This window comes from Rhynchophorus ferrugineus, unplaced genomic scaffold (genome assembly GCF_030347505.1).
Source record: "Rhynchophorus ferrugineus isolate W39M unplaced genomic scaffold, kcgeb_rfMv2 rfM2, whole genome shotgun sequence".
Taxonomy (NCBI): domain Eukaryota; kingdom Metazoa; phylum Arthropoda; class Insecta; order Coleoptera; family Curculionidae; genus Rhynchophorus; species Rhynchophorus ferrugineus.
In genome coordinates, this window is record NW_027472581.1 from 86,130,079 (window position 1) to 86,144,383 (window position 14,305).

The window sequence follows — 14,305 nt, forward strand, 5'->3', positions numbered from 1 at the left end:
TTATAAACATAACCGTTTCTAGTCTTTATTGCATTATAAAATTTAAGTTTATTTTCATACAATGTCTATTATATCTAAATATAAAAAATTATAATAAATAATATGATTAATTCTACTATAAGAACACTAATTTTTAATAATACCAATACTGCGACATCTGTTGAAAATAATGAAAACCAAAAAACAAGAAAACAACTACTATAAAAATAACTATATATAAATCATATAATTATAATTTGTACAATTTTGTACATACATATATATTTAATTAATTATGCCTTCTAACAATTTAATTATGTTATTATTAATTTATCTTGAATATATATTTTTTATTTTATTAATTCCATATTAACAGCGTTCCATTTTTAAAGAAGAAACCAATCTGTCAAGTTGTCGATTTTTTTAGGTTAAGTGGTGTTTTTGTGAGTAAATAGTAGTCATATCAAAGTATATTTTATTAAACTTGTTAATATAAAGGTATTTAGTTGTTGATTTATTTTAAAACTATGGCTCTCAACCCACCTCTACTTTATGGGATTCAAAGCACAGCTGGTGCTATACCAGTAAGAAATGAAAAAGGTGAACTGACTATGCAAAAAGTTAAAGTTCATAGATATGTGGCTGGAAAGAAACCTGAATATGCACAAGATGCCCGCTCAGATAGTGACAGTGATGATGATTTTTTGGAACGTAGACATCATTTACCCAAAGATCCCTCTCCAGAAGTTACAAAAAGTGATGATGAAATAAGAGGTAATTGGACAACTAATTATTATTAATATTAATACAGTATTAAACAATGGTGCCGTTTTAGATCCCAGATTAAAGAGGTTGAAAAATGTAGAAATTGATACTGAAGTAAGGCCTGAACGTAGAAGACATGTATTTGAAGCAGAAGTTTTAGAATCATCAGATGAAGATGAAAAAGACAATATCAATTTACCAGAACACAAACATACCTTGGAAGCGGGGCCTGATGATGACGCTTCTGAAGAGGAACTCAGTGATGGTGAAATTGAACGTCGCCGCGAACAGTTGAAAACTAAAATTTTAAAGACGAAAACTGAAGAAGAGTTTTTGAAACAGGAAGAGGATTCTTCATCTTCAGAAGAGGAGGAATCTGAGGAATACACGGATTCAGAAGAAGAAACCGGACCAAGATTGAAACCTGTTTTTGTAAGGAAACGAGATAGAGTGACCATAATTGAGAAAGAAAAGGAGGCTGCAAAACAGAAAAGGTAATAACGCTGCTGAAATAAAAAAGTGTGACTGTTTATGACATGTTTTTAAGTTTTTTTAATGTTAGTATACATTTTAAATTTTTAAAAATGATCTACCAGATGGTTGGATCCATAAACAATCATTTGTTGACTCAAAAGATCCCAGGTTTTGGAAGATATCCTAACATTATCCCGCAGAAGATTTCATTGCATCTATGAAACTAGAACTAATCCATAATTTTTTTTATGCTTTTTGAATTTAACAGTTGAAAATACATGAGAATAGACTGTTTCCGAGTCTGAAACATTTTCATTCCTAGGCAGCGTCTTATATAAAATTACATCATTAAGTCCCAGTCATTGATAAAACATCCATTTATCCATCAAGATATTATTCTTTGAGAATGATACATTGAATACACTATAATATATATTTTTTCTACAACGATTTGTCTGTACTTGTGTTAAAACTAGGCTTCAACTTCAGCAGCAACTTCTTCATTTGACCCAAAACTCTTTTGATGGGACATTCCTTTAAGAACTACAAATAACTAATAGCCAAATCTGGGATGCCTTCAATCAATTACGCTACATACAATTTGACTTGCTTTGCTGCTCACCATTTACATTGAATTGGCCAGTTTTTATTGACTTGTGATATGGTGCGTTGTTTCGAAAATAACAAAACTCATTTTATTAAAATCATATATATATATATATATATATATATATATATTGAGCGATATATTATTATATAGGGTAAATATTAAATCATGTTAATTATAATTTAGATTAGAAGAAGAAGAAGCTAGGAAAGCTGAAGAGAAACGTCATCAAACATTGAGAATGGTTGAGGATTTAATTCGCAATAAGAAGGAAGAGAAAGACAAGGATACAAATGAACCGGATTTGAATGACGTTTGTACCGATGATGAAAACGACGAAGTTGAATACGAAGCTTGGAAATTAAGGGAGCTGAAAAGAATAAAGAGGGACAGAGAGGAACGGGAGGCTATAGAAAAAGAGAAGATCGAGACGGAAAAACTTCGCAATATGACGGAAGAAGAGAGAAGATTAGCGTTGAGATTGAATCCGAAATTAGTAACCAACAAGGCAGCGAAAGGAAAATACAAATTTTTACAGAAGTACTATCATCGTGGTGCCTTCTATTTGGATAAGGAAGAAGATATATTTAAGAGAGATTTCGCTCAAGCCACACTGGAGGATCACTTCGACAAAACAATCCTACCCAAAGTTATGCAAGTTAAGAACTTCGGAAGATCCGGAAGGACCAAGTATACGCATTTGGTTGATCAAGATACCACCCAGTTCGACTCGCCTTGGTCCAATGAAAATCAACAAAATATCAAGTTTCACTCAGTTCAAGCTGGAGGAGTTAAGCAAGTATTCGACAAGCCAACACTTAAAAAGAAGAAAGTTCAGTAATACTAACTGTGAGATAACCATTGTGCATATAGAAAATAATTTGAATATATCATTTTGGGATATTAATTCTAATGACAACCTGTTTTAATTTCTTAAGATATTTATTAACTTACAAACAATTGGCTTCAAAATAACAGTCGAGATTAAACCGTTATTTCAACGAACTTATTTGATCTACAAATATTTTTACATGAAGATGCAGCTTTTCTGATATTTTGTATATTAATTTAACTTGATTATGTGCCGACCTCGAAAGTAACTGATAAATAATTTAAGAAATTTTTGAGTAAAAAAAAAACAGCTTGAAAAAACAAAATCCTCAGTACCCATCAGAAGTATTTTACTTATATTTTTAACCATTTTAACACTTTCAAATGTGGAAATATGAAATTATTTTCCTAATTATATTGGATTTAATTTGACTGGATAGCTTTATTTGGGAAACAATTTAATTTTACCGCCATCGTAGTGTACTTTTTATTTGTTTGTCTTTATTATCGACCTGTCATAAAAGATATTGCCATTGTACTTTTATTTACTGAATCGTACTCCTAGAAATTATCGAGGAAAAAACTACAGAAATCGATATTCCAATACCATCAACGGAGATTATTTCATCAAAGCCCTTTAACATATTTAATTATAGATTGTTAAAATACAGATGAACTAGAACGAATAAATGAAACAAAAGAAAATTATATATAATTTTATTTATTTCATTAAAGTCAACACAATAGAATTATTTCATTTTGGTCTTCATTGTGGCGTGCAGAGTTAAGAGATTGAACAAATTCACACGGATTCGCTCTGGGTACTTCCGTTCCTGGTTTTGGACCCGGTTACTAAATATGCTACAATTAGGAAATTTGTATAGATGACTTGAAAGCCGCAGTGGTATCATTGTGTTTTAAAACTCTTTCCTTGCTTTCCCGTTCTGGCACCTCTTGCTATCTTCTTATTCCTGAAGTTGTACCTTTTGCTATTTTCCTATTCCTGAGGTTAATTTACTTTAAATTGATTGTTTAACAGCTACGAGCTTCCTTTATACCTTTTGCTACTTTCTTATTCCTGAAGCTGGCTTGACCTGAATTGGTGCTTTAACAGCTACGAGCTTCCTTTGCGCCTTTTGCTATTTTCTTATTCCTGAAGTTGGCTTTCTTTGAATTGATTGTTTAACAGCTACGAGCTTCCTTTGCGCTTTTTGCTATTTTCTTATTCCTGAAGTTGATTGACCTTTAATTGATTGTTCAACAGCTACGAGCTTCCTTTGCGCCTTTTGCTATTTTCTTATTCCTGAAGTTGATTGACCTTTAATTGATTGTTCAACAGCTACGAGCTTCCTTTGTGCCTTTTGCTATTTTCTTATTCCTGAAGTTGTCTTGACCTGAATTGATTGTTTAACAGCCACGAGCTTCCTTTGCGGTCAAGAATAGATGAGCCTATGAACAAAACCAGCCAGATATTCCCCATAATCATTTTTCGGGTTTTGAACCTCTCTTTCCTTGCTTTCCCGTTCTGGCACCTCTTGATATTTTCTTATTCCTGAAGTTGTTCCTTTTGCTATTATCCTATTCCTGAGGTTAATTTACCTTGAATTGACTGTTTAACAGCTACGAGCTTCCTTTGCGCCTTTTGCTATTTTCTTATTCCTGAAGTTGATTGACCTTGAATTGATTGTTTAACAGCTACGAGCTGCCTTTGCCCCTTTTGCTATTTTCTTATTCCTGAAGTTGATTGACCTTGAATTTACTGTTTAACAGCTACGAGCTTCCTTTGCGCCTTTTGCTATTTTCATATTCCTGAAGTTGATGGACCTTGAATTGATTGTTTAACAGCTACGAGCTTCCTTTGCCCCTTTTGCTATTTTCTTATTCCTGAAGTTGATTGACCTTGAATTTACTGTTTAACAGCTACGAGCTTCCTTTGCGCCTTTTGCTATTTTCATATTCCTGAAGTTGATGGACCTTGAATTGATTGTTTAACAGCTACGGGCTTCCTTTGCGCCTTTTGCTATTTTCTTATTCCTGAAGTTGATTGACCTTTAATTGATTGTTCAACAGCTACGAGCTTCCTTTGCCCCTTTTGCTATTTTCTTATTCCTGAAGTTGATTGACCTTGAATTTACTGTTTAACAGCTACGAGCTTCCTTTGCGCCTTTTGCTATTTTCATATTCCTGAAGTTGATGGACCTTGAATTGATTGTTTAACAGCTACGGGCTTCCTTTGCGCCTTTTGCTATTTTCTTATTCCTGAAGTTGATTGACCTTGAATTGATTGTTTAACAGCTACGAGCTTCCTTTGCCCCTTTTGCTATTTTCTTATTCCTGAAGTTGATTGACCTTGAATTTACTGTTTAACAGCTACGAGCTTCCTTTGCGCCTTTTGCTATTTTCATATTCCTGAAGTTGATGGACCTTGAATTGATTGTTTAACAGCTACGGGCTTCCTTTGCGCCTTTTGCTATTTTCTTATTCCTGAAGTTGATTGACCTTGAATTGATTGTTTAACAGCTACGAGCTTCCTTTGCCCCTTTTGCTATTTTCTTATTCCTGAAGTTGATTGACCTTGAATTTACTGTTTAACAGCTACGAGCTTCCTTTGCGCCTTTTGCTATTTTCATATTCCTGAAGTTGATGGACCTTGAATTGATTGTTTAACAGCTACGGGCTTCCTTTGCGCCTTTTGCTATTTTCTTATTCCTGAAGTTGGCTTGACCTGAATTGATTGTTTAACAGCCACGAGCTTCCTTTGCGGTCAAGAGTAGATGAGCCTATGAACAAAACCAGCCAGATATTCCCCATAATCATTTTTCGGGTTTTGAACCTCTCTTTCCTTGCTTTCCCGTTCTGGCACCTCTTGCTATTTTCTTATTCCTGAAGTTGTTCCTTTTGCTATTATCCTATTCCTGAGGTTAATTTACCTTGAATTGACTGTTTAACAGCTACGAGCTTCCTTTGCGCCTTTTGCTATTTTCTTATTCCTGAAGTTGATTGACCTTGAATTGATTGTTTAACAGCTACGAGCTTCCTTTGCCCCTTTTGCTATTTTCTTATTCCTGAAGTTGATTGACCTTGAATTTACTGTTTAACAGCTACGAGCTTCCTTTGCGCCTTTTGCTATTATCATATTCCTGAAGTTGATGGACCTTGAATTGATTGTTTAACAGCTACGAGCTTCCTTTGCCCCTTTTGCTATTTTCTTATTCCTGAAGTTGATTGACCTTGAATTTACTGTTTAACAGCTACGAGCTTCCTTTGCGCCTTTTGCTATTTTCTTATTCCTGAAGTTGATGGACCTTGAATTGATTGTTAAACAGCTACGAGCTTCCTTTGCCCCTTTTGCTATTTTCTTATTCCTGAAGTTGATTGACCTTTAATTGATTGTTCAATAGCTACGAGCTTCCTTTGTACCTTTTGCTATTTTCTTATTCCTGAAGTTGGCTTGACCTGAATTGATTGTTTAACAGCCACGAGCTTCCTTTGCGGTCAAGAATTGATGAGCCTATGAACAAAACCAGCCAGATTTTCCCCATAATCATTTTTCTGGTTTTGAACCTCTCTTTCCTTGCTTTCCCGTTCTGGCACCTCTTACTATTTTCTTATTCCTGAAGTTGTTCCTTTTGCTATTATCCTATTCCTAAGGTTAATTTACCTTGAATTGATTGTTTAACAGCTACGAGCTTCCTTTACGCCTTTTGCTATTTTCTTTTTCCTGAAGTTGATTGACCTTGAATTGATTGTTTAACAGCTACGAGCTTCCTTTGCCCCTTTTGCTATTTTCTTATTCCTGAAGTTGATTGACCTTTAATTGATTGTTCAATAGCTACGAGCTTCCTTTGTACCTTTTGCTATTTTCTTATTCCTGAAGTTGGCTTGACCTGAATTGATTGTTTAACAGCCACGAGCTTCCTTTGCGGTCAAGAATTGATGAGCCTATGAACAAAACCAGCCAGATTTTCCCCATAATCATTTTTCTGGTTTTGAACCTCTCTTTCCTTGCTTTCCCGTTCTGGCACCTCTTGCTATTTTCTTATTCCTGAAGTTGTTCCTTTTGCTATTATCCTATTCCTAAGGTTAATTTACCTTGAATTGATTGTTTAACAGCTACGAGCTTCCTTTACGCCTTTTGCTATTTTCTTTTTCCTGAAGTTGATTGACCTTGAATTGATTGTTTAACAGCTACGAGCTTCCTTTGATCCTGAAGTTGATTGACCTTGAATTTACTGTTTAACAGCTATGAGCTTCCTTTGTGCCTTCTGCTATTTTCTTATTCCTGAAGTTGGCTTGACCTGAATTGATTGTTTAACAGCCACGAGCTTCCTTTGCGGTCAAGAATTGATGAGCCTATGAACAAAACCAGCCAGATTCTTCCCATAATCATTTTTCGGGTTTTGAACCTCTCTTTCCCGTTCTGGCACCTCTTGCTATTTTCTTATTCCTGAAGTTGTTCCTTTTGCTATTTTCCTATTCCTGAGGTTAATTTACTTTGAATTGATTGTTTAACAGCTACGAGCTTCCTTTTTGCCTTTTGCTATTTTCTTATTCCTGAAGTTGGTTTTCTTTGAGTTGATTGTTTAACAGCTACGAGCTTCCTTTGCGCCTTTTGCTATTTTCTTATTCCTGAAGTTGATTGACCTTTAATTGATTGTTCAACAGCTACGAGCTTCCTTTGCGCCTTTTGCTATTTTCTTATTCCTGAAGTTGATTGACCTGAATTTGTGCTTTAACAGCTACGAGCTTCCCTTGCTCCTTTTGCTATTTTCTTATTCCTGAAGTTGGTCTTCTTTGAATTGTTTGTTTAACAGCTACGAGCTTCATTTGCGCCTTTTGCTATTTTCTTATTCCTGAAGTTGATTGACCTTGAATTGATTGTTTAACAGCTACGAGCTTCCTTTTTGCCTTTTGCTATTTTCTTATTCCTGAAGTTGGCTTTCTTTGAATTGATTGTTTAACAGCTACGAGCTTCCTTTGCGCCTTTTGCTATTTTCTTATTCCTGAAGTTGATTGACCTTTAATTGATTGTTCAACAGCTACGAGCTTCCTTTGCGCCTTTTGCTATTTTCTTATTCCTGAAGTTGATTGACCTGAATTTGTGCTTTAACAGCTACGAGCTTCCCTTGCTCCTTTTGCTATTTTCTTATTCCTGAAGTTGGTCTTCTTTGAATTGTTTGTTTAACAGCTACGAGCTTCATTTGCGCCTTTTGCTATTTTCTTATTCCTGAAGTTGTTCCTTTTGTTATTTTCCTAGTCCTGAGGTTAATTTACCTTGAATTGATTGTTTAACAGCTACGAGCTTTCTTTACGCCTTTTGCTATTTTCTTATTCCTGAAGTTGGCTTGACCTGAATTGATGCTTTAACAGCTACGAGCTTCCTTTGCGCCTTTTGCTATTTTCTTATTCCTGAAGTTGGCTTGACCTGAATTGATTGTTTAACAGCTACGAGCTTCCTGTGCGCCTTTTGCTATTTTCTTATTCCTGAAGTTGGCTTGACCTGAATTGATTGTTTAACAGCCACGAGCTTCCTTTACGGTCAATAATTGATGAGCCTATGAACAAAACCAGCCAGATTTTCCCCATAATCATTTTTCGGGTTTTGAACCTCTCTTTCCTTGCTTTCCCGTTCTGGCACCTCTTGCTATTTTCTTATTTCTGAAGTTGTTCCTTTTGCTAGTTTCCTATTCCTGAGGTTAATTTACCTTGAATTGATCGTTTAACAGCTACGAGCTTCCTTTACGCCTTTTGCTATTTTCTTATTTCTGAAGTTGATTGACCTTGAATTGATTGTTTAACAGCTACGGGTTTCCTTTACGCCTTTTGCTATTTTCTTATTCCTGAAGTTGATTGACCTTGAATGGATTGTTTAACAGCTACGAGCTTCCTCTTTGCCTTTTGCTATCTTCTTATTCCTGAAGTTGGCTTTCTTTGAATTGATTGTTTAACAGCTACGGGCTTCCTTTGCGCCTTTTGCTATTTTCTTATTCCTGAAGTTGATTGACCTTGAATTGATTGTTTAACAGCTACGAGCTTCCTTTACGCCTTTTGCTATTTTCTTATTCCTGAAGTTGATTGACCTTGAATTGATTGTTTAACAGCTACGAGCTTCCTTTTTGCCTTTTGCTATTTTCTTATTCCTGAAGTTGGCTTTCTTTGAATTGATTGTTTAACAGCTACGAGCTTCCTTTGCGCCTTTTGCTATTTTCTTATTCCTGAAGTTGATTGACCTTTAATTGATTGTTCAACAGCTACGAGCTTCCTTTGCGCCTTTTGCTATTTTCTTATTCCTGAAGTTGATTGACCTGAATTTGTGCTTTAACAGCTACGAGCTTCCCTTGCTCCTTTTGCTATTTTCTTATTCCTGAAGTTGGTCTTCTTTGAATTGTTTGTTTAACAGCTACGAGCTTCATTTGCGCCTTTTGCTATTTTCTTATTCCTGAAGTTGTTCCTTTTGTTATTTTCCTAGTCCTGAGGTTAATTTACCTTGAATTGATTGTTTAACAGCTACGAGCTTTCTTTACGCCTTTTGCTATTTTCTTATTCCTGAAGTTGGCTTGACCTGAATTGATGCTTTAACAGCTACGAGCTTCCTTTGCGCCTTTTGCTATTTTCTTATTCCTGAAGTTGGCTTGACCTGAATTGATGCTTTAACAGCTACGAGCTTCCTTTGCGGCTTTTGCTATTTTCTTATTCCTAAAGTTGGCTTGACCTGAATTGATTGTTTAACAGCTACGAGCTTCCTGTGCGCCTTTTGCTATTTTCTTATTCCTGAAGTTGGCTTGACCTGAATTGATTGTTTAACAGCCACGAGCTTCCTTTACGGTCAAGAATTGATGAGCCTATGAACAAAACCAGCCAGATTTTCCCCATAATCATTTTTCGGGTTTTGAACCTCTCTTTCCTTGCTTTCCCGTTCTGGCACCTCTTGCTATTTTCTTATTCCTGAAGTTGTTCCTTTTGCTATTTTCCTATTCCTGAGATTAATTTACCTTGAATTGATTGTTTAACAGCTACGTGCTTCCTTTTTGCCTTTTGCTATTTTCTTATTCCTGAAGTTGGCTTTCTTTGAATTGATTGTTTAACAGCTACGAGCTTCCTTTGCGCCTTTTGCTATTTTCTTATTCCTGAAGTTGATTGACCTTTAATTGATTGTTCAACAGCTACGAGCTTCCTTTGCGCCTTTTGCTATTTTCTTATCCCTGAAGTTGATTGACCTGAATTTGTGCTTTAACAGCTACGAGCTTCCCTTGCTCCTTTTGCTATTTTCTTATTCCTGAAGTTGGTCTTCTTTGAATTGTTTGTTTGACAGCTACGAGCTTCATTTGCGCCTTTTGCTATTTTCTTATTCCTGAAGTTGATTGACCTTGAATTGATTGTTTAACAGCTACGAGCTTCCTTTTTGCCTTTTGCTATTTTCTTATTCCTGAAGTTGGCTTTCTTTGAATTGATTGTTTAACAGCTACGAGCTTCCTTTGCGCCTTTTGCTATTTTCTTAATCCTGAAGTTGATTGACCTTTAATTGATTGTTCAACAGCTACGAGCTTCCTTTGCGCCTTTTGCTATTTTCTTATCCCTGAAGTTGATTGACCTGAATTTGTGCTTTAACAGCTACGAGCTTCCCTTGCTCCTTTTGCTATTTTCTTATTCCTGAAGTTGGTCTTCTTTGAATTGTTTGTTTGACAGCTACGAGCTTCATTTGCGCCTTTTGCTATTTTCTTATTCCTGAAGTTGATTGACCTTGAATTGATTGTTTAACAGCTACGAGCTTCCTTTTTGCCTTTTGCTATTTTCTTATTCCTGAAGTTGGCTTTCTTTGAATTGATTGTTTAACAGCTACGAGCTTCCTTTGCGCCTTTTGCTATTTTCTTATTCCTGAAGTTGATTGACCTTTAATTGATTGTTCAACAGCTACGAGCTTCCCTTGCTCCTTTTGCCATTTTCTTATTCCTGAAGTTGGTCTTCTTTGAATTGTTTGTTTAACAGCTACGAGCTTCATTTGCGCCTTTTGCTATTTTCTTATTCCTGAAGTTGTTCCTTTTGTTATTTTCCTAGTCCTGAGGTTAATTTACCTTGAATTGATTGTTTAACAGCTACGAGCTTTCTTTACGCCTTTTGCTATTTTCTTATTCCTGAAGTTGGCTTGACCTGAATTGATGCTTTAACAGCTACGAGCTTCCTTTGCGCCTTTTGCTATTTTCTTATTCCTGAAGTTGGCTTGACCTGAATTGATTGTTTAACAGCTACGAGCTTCCTGTGCGCCTTTTGCTATTTTCTTATTCCTGAAGTTGGCTTGACCTGAATTGATTGTTTAACAGACACGAGCTTCCTTTACGGTCAAGAATTGATGAGCCTATGAACAAAACCAGCCAGATTTTCCCCACAATCATTTTTCGGGTTTTGAACCTCTCTTTCCTTGCTTTCCCGTTCTGGCACCTCTTGCTATTTTCTTATTCCTGAAGTTGTTCCTTTTGCTAGTTTCCTATTCCTGAGGTTAATTTACCTTGAATTGATCGTTTAACAGCTACGAGCTTCCTTTACGCCTTTTGCTATTTTCTTATTCCTGAAGTTGATTGACCTTGAATTGATTGTTTAACAGCTACGGGTTTCCTTTACGCCTTTTGCTATTTTCTTATTCCTGAAGTTGATTGACCTTGAATGGATTGTTTAACAGCTACGAGCTTCCTCTTTGCCTTTTGCTATCTTCTTATTCCTGAAGTTGGCTTTCTTTGAATTGATTGTTTAACAGCTACGGGCTTCCTTTGCGCCTTTTGCTATTTTCTTATTCCTGAAGTTGATTGACCTTGAATTGATTGTTTAACAGCTACGAGCTTCCTTTACGCCTTTTGCTATTTTCTTATTCCTGAAGTTGATTGACCTTGAATTGATTGTTTAACAGCTACGAGCTTCCTTTTTGCCTTTTGCTATTTTCTTATTCCTGAAGTTGGCTTTCTTTGAATTGATTGTTTAACAGCTACGAGCTTCCTTTGCGCCTTTTGCTATTTTCTTATTCCTGAAGTTGATTGACCTTTAATTGATTGTTCAACAGCTACGAGCTTCCTTTGCGCCTTTTGCTATTTTCTTATTCCTGAAGTTGATTGACCTGAATTTGTGCTTTAACAGCTACGAGCTTCCCTTGCTCCTTTTGCTATCTTCTTATTCCTGAAGTTGGCTTTCTTTGAATTGATTGTTTAACAGCTACGGGCTTCCTTTGCGCCTTTTGCTATTTTCTTATTCCTGAAGTTGATTGACCTTGAATTGATTGTTTAACAGCTACGAGCTTCCTTTACGCCTTTTGCTATTTTCTTATTCCTGAAGTTGATTGACCTTGAATTGATTGTTTAACAGCTACGAGCTTCCTTTTTGCCTTTTGCTATTTTCTTATTCCTGAAGTTGGCTTTCTTTGAATTGATTGTTTAACAGCTACGAGCTTCCTTTGCGCCTTTTGCTATTTTCTTATTCCTGAAGTTGATTGACCTTTAATTGATTGTTCAACAGCTACGAGCTTCCTTTGCGCCTTTTGCTATTTTCTTATTCCTGAAGTTGTTCCTTTTGTTATTTTCCTAGTCCTGAGGTTAATTTACCTTGAATTGATTGTTTAACAGCTACGAGCTTTCTTTACGCCTTTTGCTATTTTCTTATTCCTGAAGTTGGCTTGACCTGAATTGATGCTTTAACAGCTACGAGCTTCCTTTGCGCCTTTGCTATTTTCTTATTCCTGAAGTTGGCTTGACCTGAATTGATTGTTTAACAGCTACGAGCTTCCTGTGCGCCTTTTGCTATTTTCTTATTCCTGAAGTTGGCTTGACCTGAATTGATTGTTTAACAGCCACGAGCTTCCTTTACGGTCAAGAATTGATGAGCCTATGAACAAAACCAGCCAGATTTTCCCCATAATCATTTTTCGGGTTTTGAACCTCTCTTTCCTTGCTTTCCCGTTCTGGCACCTCTTGCTATTTTCTTATTCCTGAAGTTGTTCCTTTTGCTAGTTTCCTATACCTGAGGTTAATTTACCTTGAACTGATCGTTTAACAGCTACGAGCTTCCTCTTTGCCTTTTGCTATCTTCTTATTCCTGAAGTTGGCTTTCTTTGAATTGATTGTTTAACAGCTACGGGCTTCCTTTGCGCCTTTTGCTATTTTCTTATTCCTGAAGTTGATTGACCTTGAATTGATTGTTTAACAGCTACGAGCTTCCTTTACGCCTTTTGCTATTTTCTTATTCCTGAAGTTGATTGACCTTGAATTGATTGTTTAACAGCTACGAGCTTCCTTTTTGCCTTTTGCTATTTTCTTATTCCTGAAGTTGGCTTTCTTTGAATTGATTGTTTAACAGCTACGAGCTTCCTTTGCGCCTTTTGCTATTTTCTTATTCCTGAAGTTGATTGACCTTTAATTGATTGTTCAACAGCTACGAGCTTCCTTTGCGCCTTTTGCTATTTTCTTATTCCTGAAGTTGATTGACCTGAATTTGTGCTTTAACAGCTACGAGCTTCCCTTGCTCCTTTTGCTATTTTCTTATTCCTGAAGTTGGTCTTCTTTGAATTGTTTGTTTAACAGCTACGAGCTTCATTTGCGCCTTTTGCTATTTTCTTATTCCTGAAGTTGTTCCTTTTGTTATTTTCCTAGTCCTGAGGTTAATTTACCTTGAATTGATTGTTTAACAGCTACGAGCTTTCTTTACGCCTTTTGCTATTTTCTTATTCCTGAAGTTGGCTTGACCTGAATTGATGCTTTAGCAGCTACGAGCTTCCTTTGCGCCTTTGCTATTTTCTTATTCCTGAAGTTGGCTTGACCTGAATTGATTGTTTAACAGCTACGAGCTTCCTGTGCGCCTTTTGCTATTTTCTTATTCCTGAAGTTGGCTTGACCTGAATTGATTGTTTAACAGCCACGAGCTTCCTTTACGGTCAAGAATTGATGAGCCTATGAACAAAACCAGCCAGATTTTCCCCATAATCATTTTTCGGGTTTTGAACCTCTCTTTCCTTGCTTTCCCGTTCTGGCACCTCTTGCTATTTTCTTATTCCTGAAGTTGTTCCTTTTGCTAGTTTCCTATTCCTGAGGTTAATTTACCTTGAATTGATCGTTTAACAGCTACGAGCTTCCTTTACGCCTTTTGCTATTTTCTTATTCCTGAAGTTGATTGACCTTGAATTGATTGTTTAACAGCTACGGGTTTCCTTTACGCCTTTTGCTATTTTCTTATTCCTGAAGTTGATTGACCTTGAATGGATTGTTTAACAGCTACGAGCTTCCTCTTTGCCTTTTGCTATCTTCTTATTCCTGAAGTTGGCTTTCTTTGAATTGATTGTTTAACAGCTACGGGCTTCCTTTGCGCCTTTTGCTATTTTCTTATTCCTGAAGTTGATTGACCTTGAATTGATTGTTTAACAGCTACGAGCTTCCTTTACGCCTTTTGCTATTTTCTTATTCCTGAAGTTGATTGACCTTGAATTGATTGTTTAACAGCTACGAGCTTCCTTTATGCCTTTTGCTACTTTCTTATTCCTGAAATTGGCTTGACCTGAATTGGTGCTTTAACAGCTACGAGCTTCCTTTGCGCTTTTTGCTATTTTCTTATTCCTGAAGTTGGCTTGACCTGAATTGATTATTTAACAGCCACGAGCTTCCTTTGCGGTCAAGAATT

General features: G+C 36.2%; 1 protein-coding gene and 7 long non-coding RNA genes across 9 annotated transcripts; 1 reads left to right on the forward strand and 7 right to left on the reverse strand.

Moving 5' to 3' along the window:
- The first annotated feature begins 383 nt into the window (after positions 1-383).
- On the forward strand, positions 384-3,361 carry Mfap1 (Microfibril-associated protein 1). The gene is made up of 3 exons (XM_076395186.1): positions 384-753; positions 815-1,238; positions 2,012-3,361. The coding sequence occupies exons 1-3, from the start codon at positions 507-509 to the stop codon at positions 2,664-2,666; spliced, it is 1,326 nt and encodes a 441-aa protein (XP_076251301.1). The 5' UTR covers positions 384-506; the 3' UTR covers positions 2,667-3,361.
- Positions 3,362-3,658: 297 nt separating this feature from the next.
- Positions 3,659-4,358, reverse strand: LOC143190695 (uncharacterized). Its single transcript, XR_013004319.1, has 2 exons — positions 3,919-4,358; positions 3,659-3,845 (listed from the first exon to the last, which is right to left on the reverse strand). It is a non-coding gene; the product is annotated as an uncharacterized LOC143190695 (long non-coding RNA).
- Positions 4,359-5,129: 771 nt separating this feature from the next.
- Positions 5,130-5,782, reverse strand: LOC143190693 (uncharacterized). 2 transcript variants are annotated; one of them, XR_013004315.1, is made up of 2 exons: positions 5,662-5,777; positions 5,130-5,305 (listed from the first exon to the last, which is right to left on the reverse strand). It is a non-coding gene; the product is annotated as an uncharacterized LOC143190693 (long non-coding RNA). The 2 variants fall into 2 exon arrangements; XR_013004314.1 differs by lacking the exon at positions 5,130-5,305 and adding an exon at positions 5,529-5,586 and having other exon boundaries at positions 5,662-5,782.
- A 518-nt stretch (positions 5,783-6,300) lies between these two features.
- On the reverse strand, positions 6,301-7,089 carry LOC143190688 (uncharacterized). The gene is made up of 2 exons (XR_013004309.1): positions 6,879-7,089; positions 6,301-6,823 (listed from the first exon to the last, which is right to left on the reverse strand). It is a non-coding gene; the product is annotated as an uncharacterized LOC143190688 (long non-coding RNA).
- Positions 7,090-8,872: 1,783 nt separating this feature from the next.
- LOC143190690 (uncharacterized) lies at positions 8,873-9,290 on the reverse strand. The gene is made up of 2 exons (XR_013004311.1): positions 9,181-9,290; positions 8,873-8,926 (listed from the first exon to the last, which is right to left on the reverse strand). It is a non-coding gene; the product is annotated as an uncharacterized LOC143190690 (long non-coding RNA).
- Positions 9,291-9,764: 474 nt separating this feature from the next.
- LOC143190687 (uncharacterized) lies at positions 9,765-10,620 on the reverse strand. The gene is made up of 2 exons (XR_013004308.1): positions 10,173-10,620; positions 9,765-9,873 (listed from the first exon to the last, which is right to left on the reverse strand). It is a non-coding gene; the product is annotated as an uncharacterized LOC143190687 (long non-coding RNA).
- A 74-nt stretch (positions 10,621-10,694) lies between these two features.
- On the reverse strand, positions 10,695-11,828 carry LOC143190685 (uncharacterized). Its single transcript, XR_013004307.1, has 2 exons — positions 11,535-11,828; positions 10,695-11,459 (listed from the first exon to the last, which is right to left on the reverse strand). It is a non-coding gene; the product is annotated as an uncharacterized LOC143190685 (long non-coding RNA).
- A 378-nt stretch (positions 11,829-12,206) lies between these two features.
- LOC143190691 (uncharacterized) lies at positions 12,207-12,838 on the reverse strand. The gene is made up of 2 exons (XR_013004312.1): positions 12,711-12,838; positions 12,207-12,355 (listed from the first exon to the last, which is right to left on the reverse strand). It is a non-coding gene; the product is annotated as an uncharacterized LOC143190691 (long non-coding RNA).
- Positions 12,839-14,305: the final 1,467 nt, after the last annotated feature.

Excerpts from the sequence above, each read along its gene's own strand:
- Mfap1 (XM_076395186.1), top strand. The coding sequence starts at position 507 with ATGGCTCTCAACCCACCTCTACTTTATGGGATTCAAAGCACAGCTGGT. Across the intron at positions 754-814 it reads AAGTGATGATGAAATAAGAG|ATCCCAGATTAAAGAGGTTG; the intron begins GTAATTGGACAA and ends GTGCCGTTTTAG. Across the intron at positions 1,239-2,011 it reads GAGGCTGCAAAACAGAAAAG|ATTAGAAGAAGAAGAAGCTA; the intron begins GTAATAACGCTG and ends ATTATAATTTAG.